The 21,625-nt window shown below is 35.8% G+C and overlaps 1 protein-coding gene across 7 annotated transcripts in view; it reads right to left on the bottom strand.

Annotated features, from left to right (window-relative positions):
• TMEM67 (transmembrane protein 67) overlaps positions 1-21,625 on the bottom strand; it is an 83,245-nt gene that overhangs the window by 36,283 nt on the left and 25,337 nt on the right. For all 7 annotated transcript variants that reach the window (XR_006213152.1, XR_006213153.1, XR_006213154.1 and 4 more), the window contains exons 14-26: positions 20,737-20,842; positions 18,050-18,106; positions 16,400-16,498; positions 14,536-14,634; positions 14,196-14,282; positions 12,168-12,267; positions 11,938-12,077; positions 9,507-9,647; positions 6,128-6,208; positions 5,518-5,634; positions 2,142-2,258; positions 1,933-2,037; positions 1,284-1,386 (exon numbers count right to left, since the gene is read on the bottom strand). Coding sequence is in view for 1 of the 7 variants with exons in the window: in XM_007082776.3 (XP_007082838.2) it covers positions 1,284-1,386; positions 1,933-2,037; positions 2,142-2,258; positions 5,518-5,634; positions 6,128-6,208; positions 9,507-9,647; positions 11,938-12,077; positions 12,168-12,267; positions 14,196-14,282; positions 14,536-14,634; positions 16,400-16,498; positions 18,050-18,106; positions 20,737-20,842 (1,352 nt within the window). In the remaining 6 variants the exon portion in view is untranslated. The remainder of the gene's footprint in view (positions 1-1,283; positions 1,387-1,932; positions 2,038-2,141; positions 2,259-5,517; positions 5,635-6,127; positions 6,209-9,506; positions 9,648-11,937; positions 12,078-12,167; positions 12,268-14,195; positions 14,283-14,535; positions 14,635-16,399; positions 16,499-18,049; positions 18,107-20,736; positions 20,843-21,625) is intronic.

The following is a 21,625-nucleotide window of genomic DNA, read 5'->3' as shown; positions in this document are numbered from 1 at the left end:
ACAATGAAAACCTTACACCTGTCTGAATGGCTAAAATTAAAAACACAAGAAATAAGAAGTGTTGATGAGGATGTGGAGAAAAGGGAACTCTTGTGCATTGTTGGTGGGAATGTAAATTGGTACAGCTACTGTGGAAAACAGTATGGAGGTTCCTCAAAATTTTAAAAATAGAAATGCCATATGATGCAATAATTCCACTACTGGTCATTTACCCAAAGAAAATAGAAACACTAATTTGGAAATATAGATGTACCCCTATGTTTATTGCAGCATTATTTACGATGACCAAGATATTAAAGCAGCCCAAGCATCCATTCACAGATGAGTGGATAAAGAATACACAAATAAATATATATATTCACACACACAGTGGAATATTAGCCATAAAAAATGGAATGAGATCTTGCCATATGCAACATGGATGGATGTAGAGGGTGTTATGCTAAGTGAAGTAAGTCAGACAGAAAAAGATAAATACCACATGATTTCATTTATATGTGTAATCTAAAAAACAAAACAAATGAACAAAAAGCAGAATCTGATGGTCGGCAGGGGTAAGGTGGAGGGGAGTACATATGGGTGGAGGAGGTGGGAGACACAGGCTTCTAGTTATAGAATGAATAAGTCACAGGGATAAAAGATACAGCATAAGGAATGTAGTCAGTGGTACTATAACAGCATTGCAGGGTGACAGATGGTAGCTACACTTGTGGTGAGCATAACACAACATACAGATTTGTTGAATCACTATGTTGTATACCTGAAACTAATGTAACATCATGTCAGTTATACTCAAATTTAAAAAACCTGAATTTTATGTGTTTTACTATCTCTTTCATGTCTACCACTGATTTTGAAATTGTTTTTTTACTTTCTTACAGAATAATGATCTTTTTTTGTATCACACACGCACACACGTGTGTGTGCGTGTGTGTGTGTGTGTGTGTGTGTGTGTGTGTATTTAAGTAGGCTTCACATCCAGCACAGAGCCCAGTGCAGGGCTTGAACTCACGACCCTGAGATCAAGACCTGAGCTGAGATGAAGAGTTGGACACTTAACTGACTGAGCCACACAGGCGCCCCTTTTATACTTTTGTTTCCTGCTATATGACATAATAAAATGGAACCTAGCAAACTACTATAATACTGTGAAGTTAATTAAGTTCATTACATTTCCTTTGTTTTTATATAAAATTATAAAAGCAAAACAAATAACCACAAGTACTTTTTTTTCAAACTTTGAAAATAGTAATCAAGTTTAGCAAAGGTCATTTGTAGGATACCATTGTAAAAGATGCTTTTTTCCATTGGTTCCATGAATTCCATTCCAAGAATTCTTTCAAGAAGCAATTTGTCTTTTATAAAGTAGTCCATTTCCTTATGAACCTAATATAAAAAGACAAAGTTATTTCAAAAACAGCAGTGAAATGTTTCCAAATTAATGTAAAATCAGGAAGAGAGAAAATGAAAAATGAATAGTAAGGAAAATAATGTTCTTTAAAAAGATGGATTTTACTACACTGGGCTTTGTAACAAAGTTTTTCTTTAGAAATGTTTAAAATTTTAAATGTCTGTAGTAGTATTTAGGGCTAGATATACTTAAAATCAACTTATAACAAGCTTTTCAGGAATACAACCACAGCATATCTCTGTAATAAATAATATAGTAATACTTCAGTAACTAGCTGACACAATTGCAGTATAGACATACTTCAAGGGAATTATCATTATGCTAGTAGCGATATAAAATGTCATTTTATTTTAATATAACCTAACTCTGTCTTTAAGCCACAGTATTAATTTTGACAGGCAAAAAAAGAAGGGTTCTAAGTCCACTGACTTAGTTAACTAAAGAAATCACTGACATTCCTGGTTAACTTTTTAAGAATTATATTTTGCTTCTAGTTTAAATATAAATGCTGACATACATACATGATCGATGAAAGAGCCAAGAAATTTATTCATAGTATGATATGCTTTTATACTCTGCTCAAATGTACTTGCCGATGAACTCAATAGTCTGGCAGGGCCATTTTTCTAATGTGAAAGAGACAAAAATAAATGCAACACGTCTTACATTCTTGGTTTTTAAGTAACATGAAATATTGACAAAATATACCTGAATTGTAATTTATACAAACCCTTGTTAGTGTCTCATGAATTCTGTCATAGTGTTGTCTCATCTGGCTGGAAATTGCAATCTGAAAAGTCTGACCATCTGTGTTTGGTACCAAACCTCTCTGGCTACACAAGTTTTCCTGAAAAGTTAAAGGATTTAAATAAAGATCATAAAAATTTTGCCTTATCTCAAAAAGAAAATATAAAAATTTTTTTTTAAAAAAAGTTTATTTATTTTTGAGAGACAGAGTGTGAGCGGGGGGAGGAGCAGAGAGAGAGGGAGACAGAATCTGAAGCAGGCTCCAGGCTTTAGGCTCCGAGCTGCCAGCACAGAGCCTGACACAGAGCTCAAACTCACGAACCGCAAGATCATGACCTGAGCCAAAGTTGGACACTTAACTGACTGAGGCACCCTTAAAATTTTTCTTTTTGTTGGTATCACACATTACAAGATTTGGAAGCCAACTGAAATTTTACTGAAACTATATTTGAGACAAAAGAGATTCTGACATTATCCGAGGTTCCCACTCCCCTCCGGGTTTTACTAATTTCTTTGTTGTCATGCCTTTCAGCTCTCTGTATCATTTCCTTTACACTACTTTAAAAAAAATCCATACTAAATTCATTATATATTGATATTTGCTTTATGATTAATTTTATTGCTCTTTAATGCATGCCAAAATGTCTAGTCTTAGATTAACTACTTTCATAATTATAATCTTTTTTGTTTTCTAAAAACTTTTAAAACACTTCCTTAATTAAATGCAATAAAAAGGTAGTGATACATGATTGAACGGTTAATGCCATGGACCAGATATCCATTTCAGGTCTCCTTGACACAGCCTGAATCCTGACAACCATAAACATGTGAAATTTTGCCCTACCCCACCCCTAGCTACTTCCCATCGATGCTTCAAGGTCACCTCAAGTCCTTCTGCTTCCCTTCTCTTGCTTTATTTGCCTATTCCAGAGTTTAATAACCTTCTTCTTTGTCTAAACTTAATCTTCAAACATAACACTTGTTTTTCACAAACTGAAAGTCCACATGTAGTAAATTTCTCTATTAAAAAACATTTCTTTTTTCCTGATTAAAAAAGCACATGCTATTTGCAGACAATTTATAAAATATGGAGTAGTATAAAAAAGAAAGAAAAGAAAAAAATGACCTATGATCTCAACATTCAGAGATAGAAGTTTTGAAGGTATTTCATTTCCAGTCCTTTGTCCAGGGATATACATATAGATGGCATAAAATTGGGATCACACTGATTTCTTTTTCTCTATGTCATTAAATATTCTATAAAACAAGATATTTAACGTCTACCTAAGATTTCACTGTGTAGGAAAACCAATTGATTTAATATATTCTTATTTTTATGTATGTTTTTGGCCTTATAAATAGTCCCTGTGATAAAGACCCTCAACCTAATTAGCTATTCACATTGCTAATTATTTCCTTGAATTAGATTTACAGAATCAGTGAGTAAAAGATAATCAACTCTTAAAAAAACTCTTGGTATATTTACTTCCAAATGCTTTCCAGAAGATTTGTAAAAATTTATTCTTAGACCAGTAGTTTTACGGGTGCCCATTTCACCATGTCCTTGGTACTATTAAGTATTAGCTTTTTTAAAAAAGTTTGCTAATTTGAAGAGGGCAAAAATATTAGTTTTTTACATTTATTTATGAGCTATAGATTTTTAAGAGGTTTATTAGTCTCCTGTTCATTTATGTATTTAAAATTTGTCATTTTTCCATTGAGGTTTTAACTGTTTGCTTATTGATCTTTATGACTTTCAATATTGCTATCAATATCTTTGTAATATTTGCTATGAGAATTTTATCCTTATTTGCTATGTCTTTTATTTATATGATTGTTGGCTAGGTAAATATTCTCCATTAATTAATAAAGTAAAATCAATGAATATTCCGTTTATGATGCTTTCTAATTTTTTTTTTTTTAATGTTTACTTTTTTGTGTAAACAGGGGAGGGGCAGAGAGAGAGAGGGCACAGAGGATCTCAAGCAGGCTCTGTGCTGACAGCAGAGAGCCTGACGTAGGGCTGGAGACCAGGGGCTGTGAGATGATGACCTGAGCTGAAGTCCGACACTCAACGGACTAAGCCACCCAGGTGCCCCTGATATTTTCTATTCTTTTTGCTTTGAATGTCATCTCTCAATCTCAGATATTCATTTTTTTTTTACATTTAACTTTTCAATCAGGTGTTAATTTCTAATAGTTAACCAACCAGTTCATTTAACTAAATAAATTGTTTTCTGAGACGTGCTATAATCATGTTCTAAATTCGTATAAGTCACAGGTCCTTTGGTCAAAAAATCCTTTTAATTTTTCTTCTTAAGTATTTATTTTTCTTTTTAATTTTATTAAGGAAGTGGTCTAATGTACACAGCACAGAGAACAAACAGTAAACCATCCATCACCCAACCCCAAATCTGTAAACAATTCTGTATGTATCTATAATTAATAAGGTCTTAAAAAAACAAACCACCATGCCATTTTCACATGTAATAAAATGAATCATTCCTTAATATAATTTAATATTTAGTCCTTAAATGTCCTAATTTTTCCCAAGGACTTTTTTTTTTATAGTTGGTTTGTTTGGATCAGGATCCAAAGTCTACACATTGTACTTGATTATTTTGTTTCTAAATCTCTTCCTATGTAACAGTTCTCACACCACCCACCCCTCTTCTTTACATGCTCTTGATTTGCTGGAGACACTGGGTCATCTACCTTGTGAGCCATCCTGCATTCTACATATGGCTAATTTCTTCCTATGGTATTATTGAATTTATCCCTCTAGCTCCTCTAATTCCTGTAAACTGGCGGTTAGATCTAGAGGCTTGATTGTATTTAGACTTGATTTTCTTAAGCAAGGATATTTTATGAGTGATACTATGTACTTCCTACTGCATCATAACAGGAGGTGCATAATGTTCGTTTTCCTAATTTTTACTTGTAGTAAGATTGAGCCAGTGTGCTCAGATTGTGTCGACCTGATTCCTTGTTATAAAGCTCCCTGTCAACTTACCCTTAACTGTTTTAGCATCCACTGATGATTGTAACCTATATGCATTAATCCATCAGTCATTACAACATGGTGATTTTCTAAGGTAGAATTTCTTTTAGTTTCTTTTTATAAGGAAGAACTTTCCCTCATGAATTCTTCGGTTACTCTGAAATACAGTTCATATAAGGAACTGTAAGATGAAATTTGATTCTTTCCCTTTATTAATGTTCAGGGTAATGAATCAGTGCCCCAGCAACTTTCAAAAGTAATCAATGAGGAATTTTTAAAAATATTATTACAAATCCTAGATTAAGAAAAGAGAACCCATGTCTCAAATTAAAAAGGAAGATGTTAAATACTTTCATACCGCTTCTCTTTTAAGATTCATATTCATTTCTTCCATATTAGTATCTGCATGCCCATGTACTGATCTACCATGAATGTAATATCCAAAACATTTGTGGGATAACAGAAACACTGATATCTATAAAAAGAGAAGAGAGGAACTATTAGCAGCTCATTGAGAAAACAATGAAAAGTAAGTTTTTCTTAAAATTGCTTTCTTTCTCTCAAAATAAAGAGGGTTGAATTCTCGGAAAATATATAAACAGGACAATAGAGTAATAAAGGATAATTAAGTAATTTTTTTTAAAGTACACAGAAATGAGATTGAAGATATTTTCCAAGAAAGGAAGAAATAGGATTGATATATGAAAACTTTTCAGGGACTCTGCTGAATGAATTATTTGGTAGCATAAGGAATTCATAATTAAGAAACTGCACATGAAGAAGAAGAAACTAAGGCAGTAAACATTAGCTTGTAGCTCATTATAACTATCTCCGGAATTAACAATCAGTGGGAAATTGGACTAAAAAATCCAATCATACCAAATCACTTTTAAAGCCTCTCTTAATGTACTCATGACCTTCAAAAAGGGAAAAATAACAGTCTCAAGATAAAGTTAGAAAGTACTTACATTGCTCATACAGCATAAATCCACAAACTGTCGAATTTTATCTTCTATAAATCTCTCATAAAAGACAGCAAAGAACATGATCTGAAACATTAAGCCAAGTTCATACTTATTAGGTTTTAAAATTTAATTTTCTTTTATAGCCACAGTATAGTATCTTAAGAAAAAAGAAGGTCCACCCAAGAACACACTGGCCTCTGAATGGTTCCTGTGGGATAAAATCCTACTTATCATTTCTGATTCTTCTGTCAAAGAAAGTAGGTTTTGGAATTTTATTAAGATTCATTGAGGGAGCCTATTTTGCATTTTAAAACCTTTTCTGTATCATTAAAACAAGACAGGACAAACGTGGGGGAAGAAAAAGAAGGGCTTTAAAAAATTTAGCATAAACCAACGTATTAGTGGCCAGATTTATGTTTGGTTCTGCAATCCTGCTCATCTCCTAAGTTCCAAAGCCATTAGAAAACATGCTGCTTTTCAAATTAATCTTCCCTGACAGAGTAGCACATAAAAAACATATATCAAGTATTCTATTTCAACTGTGGATACTGCATTAAATATTCGAATGGAATGGTTTCAACTGTTTTCTTAGCTTTAATAACAATACTGGAAAAGGAAATTATTTTATAAATCAAAAGAGAAAAGTTTATGTCGTAGACCTACTTAGATGTATGTCAGAGAAAGAGAACATTTCCTAACCACCCAGTTGAAAGTTGGCCCCTGTTCCTAACTTCCACCCACCTCTCCTCCACTTACTCCCTATCTCATCTCCCAATGCCCTTCACAGCATTTGCCACAATCTGTAGCTTGTTCTTGTTAAGCATATCCTTGAGCCCAGCACAGAGCCTAGTACAGAAATGTACTCAGATATTGAATGAATAAATAAATGAATCTACAGCAGCTGATTACTGAACACACTTCCCTAACATTCTATATATGTCTTGTTTTAAATCCCTTTAAAGGACTTGAAAAACAGCAACTTTCAAAGTTTAAAAACTAAAGGATACCACTTAAAAGTTGAAGAAGCTGGGTTTAGGGAAATAAAAGGAGTAAATAATAAGCTTAACATTATGAGAATCAAAAACACTTTTTATGAACAAATTTGTGGAACGGTAACAGGTTTTTAAAGGGACTCTTAACAATACTTGAGGAATAAACACTGATAACCCACGGAGAGTAATACTCCTACCAGAATGAAAGCAGAGTGAGAAACAAAGAATGAGGTGAGATGGTGGTGCCTGAGATGACTAGCTTCTGCCCCACCAATCCTTCCCGCTTTCTCCTTAGTGACAGAACCCTCTTTGGAGCGGGCACACTGCTGCCCAGCTGAAAGACACCAGTGCAGGAAGGTGTAGCCATCTGTCTAAGTTCTGGCCGAGGAAATGCTGAACAGCACTTCTGGAAAGGCTCTTAGAGAAGAGAGGGTGAGCTGTTCCCCCTGACTCCTTCCACAAGGTGACCTTAGAGAGGGAAGTTCTGAGTGGCAGAGCTTCTGGGTCCTGGCGGCAGCATGGAGCCGCCCTGCGTTGCACATCTCCATTCTTCTTTCTCATGATACAGGTCACTTTTACTTCAGCCATTGCCATTTTGGTTTTTTGTTGTTGTTGTACTTAACCAAATATGAAAAGGTTCAGATGGTATTCCTTTAAATTCTCTACATCCAGATGAATCCAATCTACTCAGAAAAATGTATACTTATATATCTTTAAAATGACTTTTCTTCCTATTATATTGATGATAAATATCAAACCCCATTCTCTTTTGATCCTATCTCATTTCAAATTCTAATGTGTTTGGCTTTCTTTTCTTAATTGTTAATTAATTAAGTGTTTAATTTATTAAACACTTAAGTGTTTAAGTTATTAAGTAAATAAACTTAATTAGTGTTTATTAATATTTTGAGAGAGAGGGAACAGAGCATGAGTTGGGGAGGGGCAGAGAGAGAGGGAAACAGAATTGGAAGCAGGCTTCAGGCTTTGAGCTGTCAGCACAGAGCCTGATGTGGGGCTCGAACCCACAAAATATGAGGTCAGGACCTGAGCCAAAATTGGATGTCCAACCGACTGAGCCACCCAGGTACCCCTGACTTTCTTTTCTGATTATTAAGCCATCTCTCACTGGATCTATTCCTGTAGCTTCTAGTTTAAATAAGTCTCACCAATTTAAAATAAATGTAAATTTTCAGAGTCTATTCTCAGGTTACAGAATGCCACCTGGATCCAATTCTATAGGAATTTTTGGATTTTAATCCCAAACCATGATTTAAAAATAGCCTGTTTTGCCAGGCTGGAGAAAGTTTAACGCGGTGTGTCTAAAGGTCCATGTTCATTTGCTGACTTAAAGAAATTTTTAATCAAACAGAAAGGTTCTTTCCATTCATGGGAGTGTCTAGAAGCAAGAGAAAGAAGTGCAGATATTGGAGTCAGGTGCTTTAGTTCATGCTGCTTTCTCTTCTTCATCTTTTTTTTTTTTTTTTTTAAGGTCTAAGAAGATAAGGGAAGTGAGCATAGAAAAGATCCTCTGCTAGAGCCACAGGACCTGAGGCCAAGATTTATTTTTAGTTTCAGTTTTCTCAATAAATATTTCAACAAAAATTTCACAAGGGGTACTGGCAATCTGAATGAGATTTAATGATATATAAATAAATGTAAACACTCAGTTGCATTTAAAAAAAAAAAAAAAAAAAGAAATATTAAAAGCAGCTTAGCAGGGCCCCTGGGTGGCTCAGTTGGTTGAGCGTCTGACTTCGGCTCAGGTCATGATCTCGTGGTCTGTGAGTCCGAGCCCTGTGTCGGGCTCTGTGCTGACAGCTCAGAGCCTGGAGCCTGTTTCGGATTCTGTGTCTCCCTCTCTCTGACCCTCCCCCACTCGTGCTCTGTCTCTCTTTCTCTGTCAAAAATAAGTAAACTTTTAAAAAAATAATAAATAAAAGTAGCTTAGCTATCCCTATAGTTTATACAAACTAAACACAAAGTCCGTCCTCTGACTAGAAAGCTGCAGGTCTGAAAGACCCTTTGGAGCCCACTGGGTTGGCTCTGACATCAGAGGTTCAAATTCCAGTTCTGTCGATCTCTAACTGCATGACTTTAGCAAACTATTTAGCCTTTCTGCGCCCCAGTGTCCTCATCTATAAAATGAGGATACTAATAGAAACTATCTCTGAGGGCTACTATAAAGATTAAGTTAATATTTACAATGCAATTAATTACCACAGGGCCTGGATCATAACACAATGTGAGCTATTAGCTATTGTTGTTTCCACTGTTACCTTATTTCTGCTGTAGAAACCAAGATTGTGGTCAATATTTGAAGATAATTAGTATGTAAACAGAGTTATAAATATGGAAAGGCAATGTTGCTAAAAAGTATGATCTGTTGTTACCTGTAAACTTCCAATGACTAGCCAAAGAGCAGTAGACACTGCGTATCTTAAAATGCGGCTATAGGGAGCTATATAGCTAGTTGGGCTTCTGGAAAGACTAGAGGATGAGTCCATTAATGCTAAGTTCTTGAATCCTACAACCTGAAGTAAAAAAAAAAGAAAAATTTAAACAGACATGGATAAAGAAAACAGCTCTACTATGAAAATGAGACACTCTTCCCTACCCTTACTTTAAAAAACTAAAATATTTATAAAAGTTTGTACAAACATTAGAAAATCTAGATTAAAAATCATTATCCAGGAGTTTTCATTACAAAACAAAATATTTAGTTAGTTCATTTGGAAATCTCTTCAATATGACTAAGGGCCAGATATAACCTTATTATCACACACTGACAAAATTAAAAAATTTCTGTCAAGAAGAATGAAACTTTACTCAGTAAACAGCAATGAACAACTAGCATTTCACACATTTTTAACATATGCCAGGCACTATGCAAAATACTTCTTATACTTTTCAACAGTGGTTTTTGCAAATGTTTTTTTGTAAAATGTCTTTTGAAGGAGGTACCTTCTGTGATAAAAGGAAGCCATAGCTGAGTAAGTATAGTCTGTACATTATACTCCTGTCCATGCCTTCCACTCTCATTGAATAAAGGTTCTGGTAAGTTTTTTTTTTTAAATTTTTTTTAAACATTTATTTATTATCGAGACAGAGAGACACAGAGTGTGAGCGGAGGAGGGGTAGACACAGAATCCGAAGCAGGCTCCAGGCTCCAAGTTGTCAGCACAGAGCCCGACGCGGGGCTCGAACTCACAAACTGTGAGATCATGACCTGAGCTGAAGTCAGTCGCCCAACCAACTGAGCCACCCAGGTGCCCCGGTTCTGGTAAGTTTTACAGTAAAGAAATCTACATGACTTTATTGAATCCAATGCTTTCCAAATGTGCTCATCTAAAAAAATTCTTTTTCATATAACACCTTTTAAAGCTCTATAGAACACTCTTAACAAACAAACTATAGATGAATTTTTGAAAAATCATTCATATGCCTTAGAAATACATATATTTTCCCAGCTTAAAAAAGGAAAGAAAGGGAAAGGAAGAAAAGAAGGAAAAAGGAAGGCAGACAGACATGAGTTAGTAATTCATATCTAACTTTATTTAAGCAGCTAATTCCTGAGAAAATCTATTAGCCACATAAATGGTTTTCATAGTTCAGTCTCCTATTCAGTACTGAATACTTCCTTTAATAATTCCAACCAGATCCATGAAATAGCTGCAAAGGCATCATAAGCATCACCCATTCTCTGTGCATAGTGCAGCTCTCAGCACTGAACGTAGCCCACAGCAAGCATTCAATGATAATTGGTTGAAAAACTTCACCTATAATAGTGGTTCTGATGCAGAATTCTAATTCTAGTAAGAATGTGACTGAGAAAGAAAAGTTTTTTGTTTTTGTTTTTTTTTTCAAAACACAGATAACTAGACCTCAGAGCTACTGAATCAAACATAATCTCTAGGGGTGAGGCCAGGAACAGATATTTTGCAAAAGCTTCCCAGGGGGTTTTGATACAAACCAGTAGTTTAAAAACGGCTCCTGGGGCACCTGGGTGGCTCAGTCGGTTAAGTGTCTGACTTCAGCTCAGGTCATGATTTCGCAGTTCGTGAGTTTGAGCCCCATGTCAGGCTCTGTGCTGACAGCTCAGATTCTAGAGCTTGCTTCGAATTCTGTGTCTCTCTCCCTCTCTCTCTGCCCCTCCCCTGCTCATGATCTTTCTCTCTCAAAAATAAACAAAACAAAATAAACTGCTCCTTACCTAGAGTAATCAAACTGAAAGAGACAGAGTAGAATGGCAATCGTCAGGGGCTGGGGAAGGGGTATGGGAAGTTGTTGTTTAATGAGTACAGAATTTCAGGTGTGCAAGATGAAAAGAGTCTTAGGGGCTGGTGACCCAACAAGATGAATGTACCTAATGAGACTGAACTGCACAATGAAAAATGGTTAAGATGATAAATTTCATGTTATGTGCATTTTTTTTTTTTAATTTTTATTTTAGAGAGACAGAGAGATAGTGAGCAGAGGAGAGGGGCAGAGGGAGAAGGAATCTTAAGCAGGCTCCATGCGCAGCACAGAACCCGAAGCAGGTCTCGATCCCACAACCCTGGGATCATGACCTGAGCTAAAATCAAGAGTCAGACACTCAACAGACTGAGCCACCCAGGCGATTTTTTGTTTTGTTTTACATGTTATGTGTATTTTAACAAAGTTTTTAAAAGCCACTCTTTGTAATGGCTTGATAACTTTAGAAAACTTTAGAAGACTTCCACTGATGTGAAAGTGTAGCTGGAAAAAAAATGTAGCTGGAATTACATGAAATTAATATATATGAGGCACACAGAAGTCACACACAATTACAAAAGTTCATACCTCCAAAAAAAAGAGGACAGTAAGTATTTGGAAGAGTGGATTAATTTTTCTCACAGTTTGAATTTCATTCCATTCATTTGCTACAAAATATGTTCTCCATATGCTCACAGGAACCATGGCACTGCGAACACCGCCCTCACCTGGTCAGAGAGAGAAAATAAGTAAGAGGGTTTCATCTTTGTTCTGAAAAAGCAGCAAAAGCATTTTGGTACAATGGTTATTTCAGTTACCTTCAACAGCTTTCAGAACCTTTCCTTTAGGTCGCTCCCAGTCAATAAAGAATATATCTATGGTAATCTGGGACATAAGCTTATGCAAAAATTGCAGAGCCTGAAAATGACAAACAAAACATTTGAAATGTATCCATGGGGCACATGGTGGCTCAGTTGGTTATGCGGCTGACTTCAGCTCAGATCACAATCTCATGGTTTGTGAGTTCGAGCCCCATGTTGCAATCTATGGTAACAGCTCAGAGCCTGGAGACTGCTTCAGATTTTGTGTCTCCCTTTCTCTCTGCTCCCTGCCCCCCACACTGTCTCTCTTTTTCTCTCTCAAAAATAATATGTAACATTTAAAAAAACCTGCCTATGAAAATAATGATTTTTTTAAGAAACAAATATACTTAATCACAAGAATATACAATACACAATGACAAAGTTATAATCATTATGGGATCACTAGAAGCTCATCAAGTAACATGGAATCAACAAATCCACAAAATTTTTATACATTTGCCCTCCTTTCTTCTTTCTTTAAAATAGGGATATGAAAAAAGTAGACATACTACCTTCTCCTCATACAGAAGCCATGCATAATTGACTCTCTTTCCCTAGGTTTCCAAAAGCACACTATTTTCTAGATCATCTGATTTCTTTATGAGTAAAGGTATTTTTCAACTGTAATTTGCTGTCTTAAAGTTTTAAGATGCCTTTACTGTCTATTTCTGGTATTGAGATTGCTAATTTTTAAAAATGTGTTGTTGAAACACATCTTTTTCATTTTAACGTAAGTAATATGTTTAATCTGGGGCGTTCTTCCTAGTAGAAGCATTGTTTATCAAAGAATACAAGTGTTAAGTATGACATGATTCCTTCATTCAAGAAGCTCACAGATCAGTGGGAAAAGCAGACACTAATAATCATAGTACAATGGGATGAGATCTACCACAACCATGTTAGACAGCTTTCCATACATTGATAGAACAATGAAATAGGGAAAGGAGACGTCATGAGAAGAGGAGGAAAGTAATATGGAGACAGAGAAAAGAAATTCTAGATTTCAGCACTTTATCCAAGGTGGTACCTTTTATTGTGCACTAAAGAGATAAAATTCATGCCTAAAGGTATTGTGAATGCACCATCAGACTTCAAAAAGAAAAGTCATATAATTAAATATCACTTTATCAAATTAATATAATTTGTATTAATTCAAAAATACGTATGGCTTCTTAACAAAATTATTTAAGTCAGTTTTTCAGAATGAACTACCTATTATAAATAAAAGTAGACTTTCTTGGTAAAATAAAATAATTCGTGCTTTTTTTTTTCTTTTAATATTTATTTATCTTTAAGAGACAGAAAGAGAGAGCACACAATACACGAGGGAGAGACAGAGGGAGAGGAGAGAGAGAATCCCAAGCAGACTCCACACTGCCAGCTTGGAGCCTGACACAGGGCTTGATCCCACAAACCACGAGAGCTGAACTGAAGCTAAGAGTTGAACGTTTAACCAACTGAACCACCCAGGAGCCCCTTCAGTATTTTAAAAAAGACTGATTAGAGGGGCAGCTGGGTGGCTTAGTTGGTTAAATGTCTGACTCTTGGTTTCGCCTCAGGTCATGATCTCACAGTTCATGGGATCAAGCCCTGCATCAGGCTCCAAGCACTGATGGAAAGAAGCATGCTTGGGATTCTCTCTCTCCCTCTCTCTCTTTGCCACTCCCTGACTCTTTCTCTCAAATTAAAAAAAAAAAAGAAAAGAAAAGAATAAATAATAAATTAAAAATAAAATCAAACTAAATTTGGAGCACCTGGCTGGCTCAGTGGGAAGAGCAGGCAACTCTTGATCTCAGGGTTGTGAGGTCGAGCTCCATGTTGGGTGTAGAGATTACTTAAATAAACAAAACTTTAAAAAATAAAAATAAACAAAAAAAGTAAAATCACACTAAATTTTACACCAAAGATTTTGAAAGCATTTTAAAGACTTATGAGTTTATTAGCAGGTTTTTTAAATTCAGGAACCTGTCCTTTAAAACTTACCTTCAGAGCAAAAGCACATCCCACATAAGTAACAAGACGTTCTTCCTGAGCTGGCACTGGTAGCAAAACAGAGATAGATTTCTGTGCCTACGATATAAATTACACTGTTAAATATGACCATACAGGGTTTTTAAGAAGCACAATTTATAAACCAAAGAAAGCATAAAAGAGGTAGGTGGTGATACTCAGTAAATACCATATTCAAGGAATCGGGAGTTCATCACTTGCCTCACTCAATTCTCTTGATCAGAAATATCCCCAAATAAAGATAGTTCCTCTATAAAGACAGCCTCAGTTATTCAGGTATGAACATTTAGGTTAAATTGAGAAACTCACGTACTTTGAAGAAAATAAGCCAATATAGACCTGTTCCCACAGTGATGATGAAGAAAACATTGGCCAGATCACCAGCATAGTACACCAAGAATTTCATAACTGTCTGCAATTTAAAAAGAGAATTATAGCGGTTATAGACTCAATCTATTTATACTATCACTTTTAGTAACCTATTTTCTACCCAGTTTCTCAAGTTTAAAGCCTGTTTCATGTGTCTATAGATTATTCAGTTATAAAGCCCAACTGGGGACACCTCCTGGGTTCCTTTGAATCTGTACCTTTCAGTCCATTACCAACATTGTCTTACTCAACCCGGCTTATCTTTTTACTGTCTAAGAAAGTTACATTGCTTCCTAATTCTCTCCTAGTTTGGAGCCCTTTACCCCAATCAGTCCTTCATACTACCACCAGAGTTAGCTTTCTAAAATCTAAATTGGAAAAATAAAATGTAAATTGGATTGTGTCACTCCTTTTCCTAAAAATGTACAATGACTCTTCACTATAAATTCCAGACCCATAAGGTCCTTCACAACCTAGACCAAAATGGACTTTTTAAACTTCATATGCCAGTTCCAACCACTCCATGATTAACTTGCATTTGAATTATTTTGTGGAATGAAATGGGCATTGCTTATTGTTCCATCAAATATTCTTTCTTCTCTGTGGCAAACTCTCATGAGCTCTGAAAGTAGAGACCCAATCTGTCTTTGCTCACTATCACATCCCAGCACCTGGTAGTGTTCTTGGCAATCAGAAAGTAGGTCCTCAGTGACTATCTGTGGAATGCTCAGATAACCCAACCCACCCTAAAGTTCACTTCTCTGGAAAGCCTTTCTTAACTATTCCAAACAGTAAACCAAGCGCCTCTCCTCTGATTCCTTGGCACACTGGCTTTGGTGTCGGGAAGATGTATCGGTACAAACAAGTTACTATGTTGCCTTTCTCAGGTAACTCATCAGCAAAATGGAAATAAATACCACCTATTACTGAGTTGTAAAAAATTAAATGAGTAGAAAATTTATTTCACTTCTGCCACAATTTCATTCCGTGTAAAATGGGAATGATAATAATAGTATCTAATCTCATAGAACTATTGTGAGGATTAAATAAATTATATAAATAAAGCTTTAAAAAAGTGCCTAGCATACATTCAATAAATGTTAGATAAAAATAAAAACAAAGGTAAATTAAAAACGACTATATGAGATGTAAAACTATAAAGTTAATAGAATAAAACCTGGGAGGATATCTTTGTGATCTTGAGATTGGGAAGGTTTTCCTAAAAAATATTCCAGAGGCACATGAAAAACTAATCAATGTGACAATATCAAAATTAAGAGTCTCTGTTAAACAAAGTAACACATAGATAAAGATAATAGATGGGTCATATTTGGAGGACATATTTCAACATCAAAAACCAAAAGGGGATTCATATTTAGAAAATACAAAGAACTACTTTAAATCAACGAGAAAAACTGGAAACCAAATAGAAAAATTGGCAAGGGATATAAACAGGCAGTTTACAAAAAGGGAAACCAAAATGATTAATAAAGTCTATGAAAAGCAGAGAAATGAAAATGAAATCAACAATGACGTACTACTTGCACTGCCAGATTGGCAATAAATGGAAACGCTGGAAAATACCAAGCGTTGGTGAGGATGTGTGGAAATAAGAACAGCACTGCGGGTGGGAGTGTGGACCGGCACACAGCAATGTGGGAGGAAAATGCGGTGTGCACACACCTCTTCTGGTTATATACCCCAGGGAAAGAAGGCAGTGTTTTACTCATTCTCCAGCTGTATCTTAAAAGAAAGACACAAAATAGTCAAAAGATGAAAATATACTTTAAAAACTCCTGAGATCATACCTGTAAATCAATCATGGGACTCCCAATGCGCCTCTTCCACCCTGCTGTCTTCAAAAGAGATGATAAAACAGCCAGCCCACCCAAAACGCCTAAAGCAATCTAAAAAAACACAACATTTTGGAATATATGTAATTTCCCTCATCAATGTTCAAATATGCAAATAGAGTAAAGAAATGCTAAAGAAAAATGGTGGATAGAGGCCAAGTTGAAGGAACTCTTAATGGCCAAATCTAGGACAATTTGACCAAGAAGATAGATAGTAATGAATTATAATCATTAGAATAAAATAAATATACAGGAATCTATACTGATTTAAAGAAATGACTGAATAGGGGCACCTGGGTGGCTCAGTCAGTTAAGCGTCCGACTTCGGCTCAGGTCACGATCTCATGGTTTGTGAGTTTGAGTCCCGCGTCAGGCTCTGCACTGACAGCTCAGAGCCTGGAGCCAGCTTCAGATTCTGTGTCTCCCTCTCTCTCTCTCTGCCCCTCCCCTGTTCATGCTCTATCTCTGTCTCCAAAATAAATAAAACATTAAAAAAAAAATCTTTTTAAAGAAATCATTGAATAAATAAATCCATGTGGGCAAAGGGACAACTTCTTCTAGAATTCCATTTAACAAACATAGAAGAAATGAAAAATAGAAAAAATAAAAAATAAAAAAAAGAGAAAAATCACCATCAGGCAGATGTCACGGTAATACTTTTTATAGATAAGAATCATCACTAGATACTAAAATCAGAGACCAAAAGGATAATGAGAAGCAGGATATTTGCATCCTCTCAAACTCTCTCTCCACAAGATACTTATTAATTACAAACAGAAAAATACTATTTGGAGAACTCTGCATACAGCACCTTAGACATATGATCCAAGTTAACATCATTAGTAATAAGACATCCTGACATCATGTACCTTCTGATATGATGCACTGAGAAGGGCACAACATCATATCTGTAGTATCTGTATCAAAACTTGATTTAATTATGAGAAAATATCAGACAACCCCAACTGAAGGTCAAAATAAATAACCAGTACTCTTCAAAAGTGTTGGGATGGGGTCATGAAATCAGACAAAGAAAAATTGAGGAACTGTCACAGATTAAAGGAGACTAAGGAGACTAAGGAGACATGATCACGAAAAGCAAAAGCAATTTGGGTCCTAAACCAAAAAAAAAGGATAGTGAGAGGCGCCTGAGTGCCTCCATTGGTTAAGTGTCCGACTTCAGCTCAGGTCACGATCTCACGGTTCGCGAGTTCGAGCCCCGTGTAAGACTCTGTGCTGACAGCTCAGAGACTGGAGCCTGATTCAGATTCTGTGTCTCCCTCTCTCTGCCCCTCCCTCGTTCACACTCTGTCTCTCTCTCTCTCTCTCTCTCAAAAATAAATAAACATTAAAAAAAAAATTTAAAAAAAAGGATAGTGAAAAAACTTATGAAATTCAAAGGATATGCAGATCAGTTAATAGGATTACATCAATATTAATGCCCTTATTATGATCACTGTACTATGGTTATGTAACAGGTGAACATTAGGAGAGGCTGGGTGAAGGATCTATCGCAGAACTATTTTGACAACTCCCTTGTGTACTTAAACATTTTTTAATTAAGAAATATACTGTAAATATTTTAACAAGTTAAAACAAACTCACATCTGTCTGGACTTGTGCTTCTCCTTGATTCATTTCATATTTGACTGAGAAAGAAACCTGAAATTTAAAACAAAGTAAATTAGCCATACTGAAATTATGTAACACAAACCTACTTTTACTATAAAGATATATTTGTTGTAGAAATGCCTATTTTTAATCTATCAGTATTTTTAGAGTTGACCTTTATTTATATATAAGTGGAAATACTCTGAGGAATTGTTCATGCTGCTTTAAATATACCTTTTGAACACACATTGAAGAAAGAGGGGTTCATTAACAGCAGTCAAACCAAACTAATGATATTTCATTTTCTGATAGGTGTCTGTAACTGAGGAATGTGACAAATCTTGTGTAGCAAGAATTTAGCAACTAGCTAAACAATCACACCTTAGAAGGCATTAATCAAAGGGCCGAACAAGAATCTTAGGGATACCACTATATTAAGAGACAAGAAGAGAAAGAGAAACCAGTAAAGGGTAGAGAAACAGGACTGTGAGAGGCAGAAGAGGCGAGATACCGAAGTCTTACCAAGATAACAGAATAGAGGTTCAAGAATATGTCTGGAAATACAGTGTCAAATATTGTATGTCAGGTTAAAGAAATAAAGCTAGTGTATGTGGAATTCATTGCTGACCTTTAAGAAAGAGGTTTTCAAAGACACAAAATGGCAAGAGCTAGACTGCAAATGATGAAAGAGTAAATGGCTGGAAAATCAAGGAAAGATATATGATAGCAAGCTAAAAAGCTGGCAGAACTAAGGAAAGATTTTATTGTTTGGTTGTTTTACTGTATTTAAGATGGGAGGACTTGATAGTTGTTATAGGCAAAGGAAAGGGGCCAGCAGAGAAGCTGGCTGAATAAGGGAAGAGCGGTGAAACAGGATGCTGGAGAAAGTACTACACACAAGCACACGTAGAAAATTAAGTAAGGAGGAAGGGCACTCTGTTCGTAAAAATCGGAGCAAGAGACAGGAAGGATAATGAAACAGAGATTCTGAAGTATTACAGAGGAAAACTGAGGGCATTCATCTGAGGGCAAATCTGAGGGATGCTCTTGATCTCCTCAGAAAATGTGAGGAAAAGTTATTTGCTGTTGGTGAGAGAGCAAAGACGTAGCTGAATGCTTCACTAATGTAGAATTTTTGCAACACCTCTCATGAAAAATTAAGAAATGATGAAAGAACTGTACATTCTATACTTAGAAGGAATCTGAGGTGGACTTCATCGGTATAGTTTCATGATTCTCGCAATTCTTTTTGTATCTATTATTTTCCAATTTATCAAGACTTACTTTGGAATATTTTAAGCAAATAAAAAGATTGTTAAAGAAAAGACCCAGAAGTGTTTTATCTTAAAATAAATATACTCTTGGTTACCCAGGAAATTTTATTTTTTTTTTAATTTTTAAAATTTATTTATTTTGAGAGAGAAAGAGAGAGACAGACACAGAGAGACAGACAGAGAATCTCAAGCAGGCTCCATGCTGCCAGCACAGAGCCTGACGCAGGGCTCCACTTGGGGCTCAACACAGAGCTTATCCGACTGAGCCACCCAGGTGGTGTTCCTAACCAGGAAATTTTAAACCAGGCAGCCTTGTTGTTACTAAGTGAGTTTCTGGATTTTCCTCTCCTCGTTATGGTGCATATGAGCTCAGGCAATGGAAACTAATTTTAACGTCCAATTCGGTCATACAAATGAGGAGGTAAAATCTTTCAGAGAAGAGTTATGTTATGTGCCTACTTTTTCTTTAATGGAAGCCTGAATCTAGTAGCAGCTGAGTACAAATACAATATAGAAGCCAAAAGTAGCCAAAATTCAGAAAAGTAAAACAGTAGAAATTAAAAGCTATTAGTGAGGTTTGGAGCTAGGGAATGCTTAAATACCTCTCATGTTTCCAGACGGGGAAGGGAATGGCCACTTAATCTCTCTGAGGGAAAAGTATAGAAGGATTACCTCTGGTTTTGGTCTCTATATCTCTATCATGTACCACTCCTCAAAGCAGAGATGCTTTATCTGACTACTCGTGAGGTTGGGAGGAGGAACTGAGCCTTCTCCAGGCTCATTCTCTAGCGTAGCCTGTCTTCAGAGTGTACGAGGTCTCTACTCCATTCACAGGCCCTTCCAGGCAAGGGAGGCCTTTAGTTCTGCAGTTAACTTTGAGTTGGGGAAATAGTAGGAAGCCAACCTGGCTGCAGGTCCAAACTATTCTCTACTTCCCTTTAGCACTACTAGTTATAAACTACTGATGATTTGAATCTTTCTACCTGTCAAAGTGCATTTTCATCAAGTGAGCAAACCTGACGAGAAGAGGAACACATATGCCTGCTGAAAAGTTCGAGTCTCTGCTTTTATTAGCCAAGGAAACAATACCTTAGTGCGAGCAAGTTGGCAAAAAGGACAGAGACAGACACTGCATATTTCAGGATACCCCGGGATCCTGAACAGGGATGCCCAACTGCATCCCTGGTGATGGTGTCTAGATAAAAACTTAATTCTTGCTTTTTTACTTGAACAATCTGTAAAGAACTCACCTTTACCGTTAGTAGTAAAAAGTAATTAACACTTGACTATATTTAGTGCAGTATTTTTTTTAAAACTTAAAAAAGAACTAATAACCTTTGACCATAATGTAAACTGCATCAGTATTACATTAACACATACAGAGCCACTGAATAGCATGGCACTCACCTTCACAGACTGGCTGTTGGGATCTTTGATATCAATGTCGCTGTAGGCAATGGTAATTAAGGGAGGGTAAATGTTTCCATTTTTTGTGTTGGGCACAAGGTAGATGCTGTTTATAAGAAAATACATTTTTAGTTATAAATATATCTAAGTCCTTAAACATACAGCTGACTTACTGTTGTTGTTGTTTTAATGTAATATGGATAGTCTTGGTGATCTCAGAATCAACCAGTTAATAAGGACTAGGGTCAAACAAACTAATGGTAACAACATAAGCTATCTTAAGTAGTCAAAACTTTAATATTAAAATATACCGTCTGAGACAAATTAGAAACTGTTTGCGATCTAGGTCCTATGAAGTTTACAAGTGAAATCACTGAAGTACTATGAACCATCTTTGAGGAACAGTCAAAAGTGAAGTGTTAAACGAAGCCTAGGAAAAGACAGATAACACCATAATTTTCAAAGGAGAAAGATGAATTCTTAACAAAATAATGCATGTCATATCTCGTACTGTTTATAGTACATAGTGGAACATATTTTGCTGAATTCAATGCATGAATATAGTTTGTAAATTCAAAGTGCCAAATGCTAGGGGCCAGCGTGGTTTTACCACAATCAGGTTAGGCCTGACTAGGTCCAATTTCATTTTTACCAGTGATACTACATTAGTAGATTGAGGGGATGCTAAAAAACACAGTATATTTGGACTTCAGCAAGATACATGATAAAGCTTCTATACTGCCTGTATCTCATAAGATTGCTATGAAAAGCAGAATGAAATAACAATGAAAAAATGTATGTGGATATTGAAGTGCTTCAAAGTGCCAGACTCATGTAAAACGACGGTGTTGATTCTTGCCAGTGTAGTCAATGTACACATCGAAAAATA

This window comes from Panthera tigris, chromosome F2, assembly GCF_018350195.1.
Source record: "Panthera tigris isolate Pti1 chromosome F2, P.tigris_Pti1_mat1.1, whole genome shotgun sequence".
NCBI classification, from domain to species: Eukaryota; Metazoa; Chordata; class Mammalia; order Carnivora; family Felidae; genus Panthera; species Panthera tigris.
The sequence above is the reverse complement of the archived record's forward strand: the minus strand, read 5'-3'. Positions and strand labels throughout refer to the sequence as shown.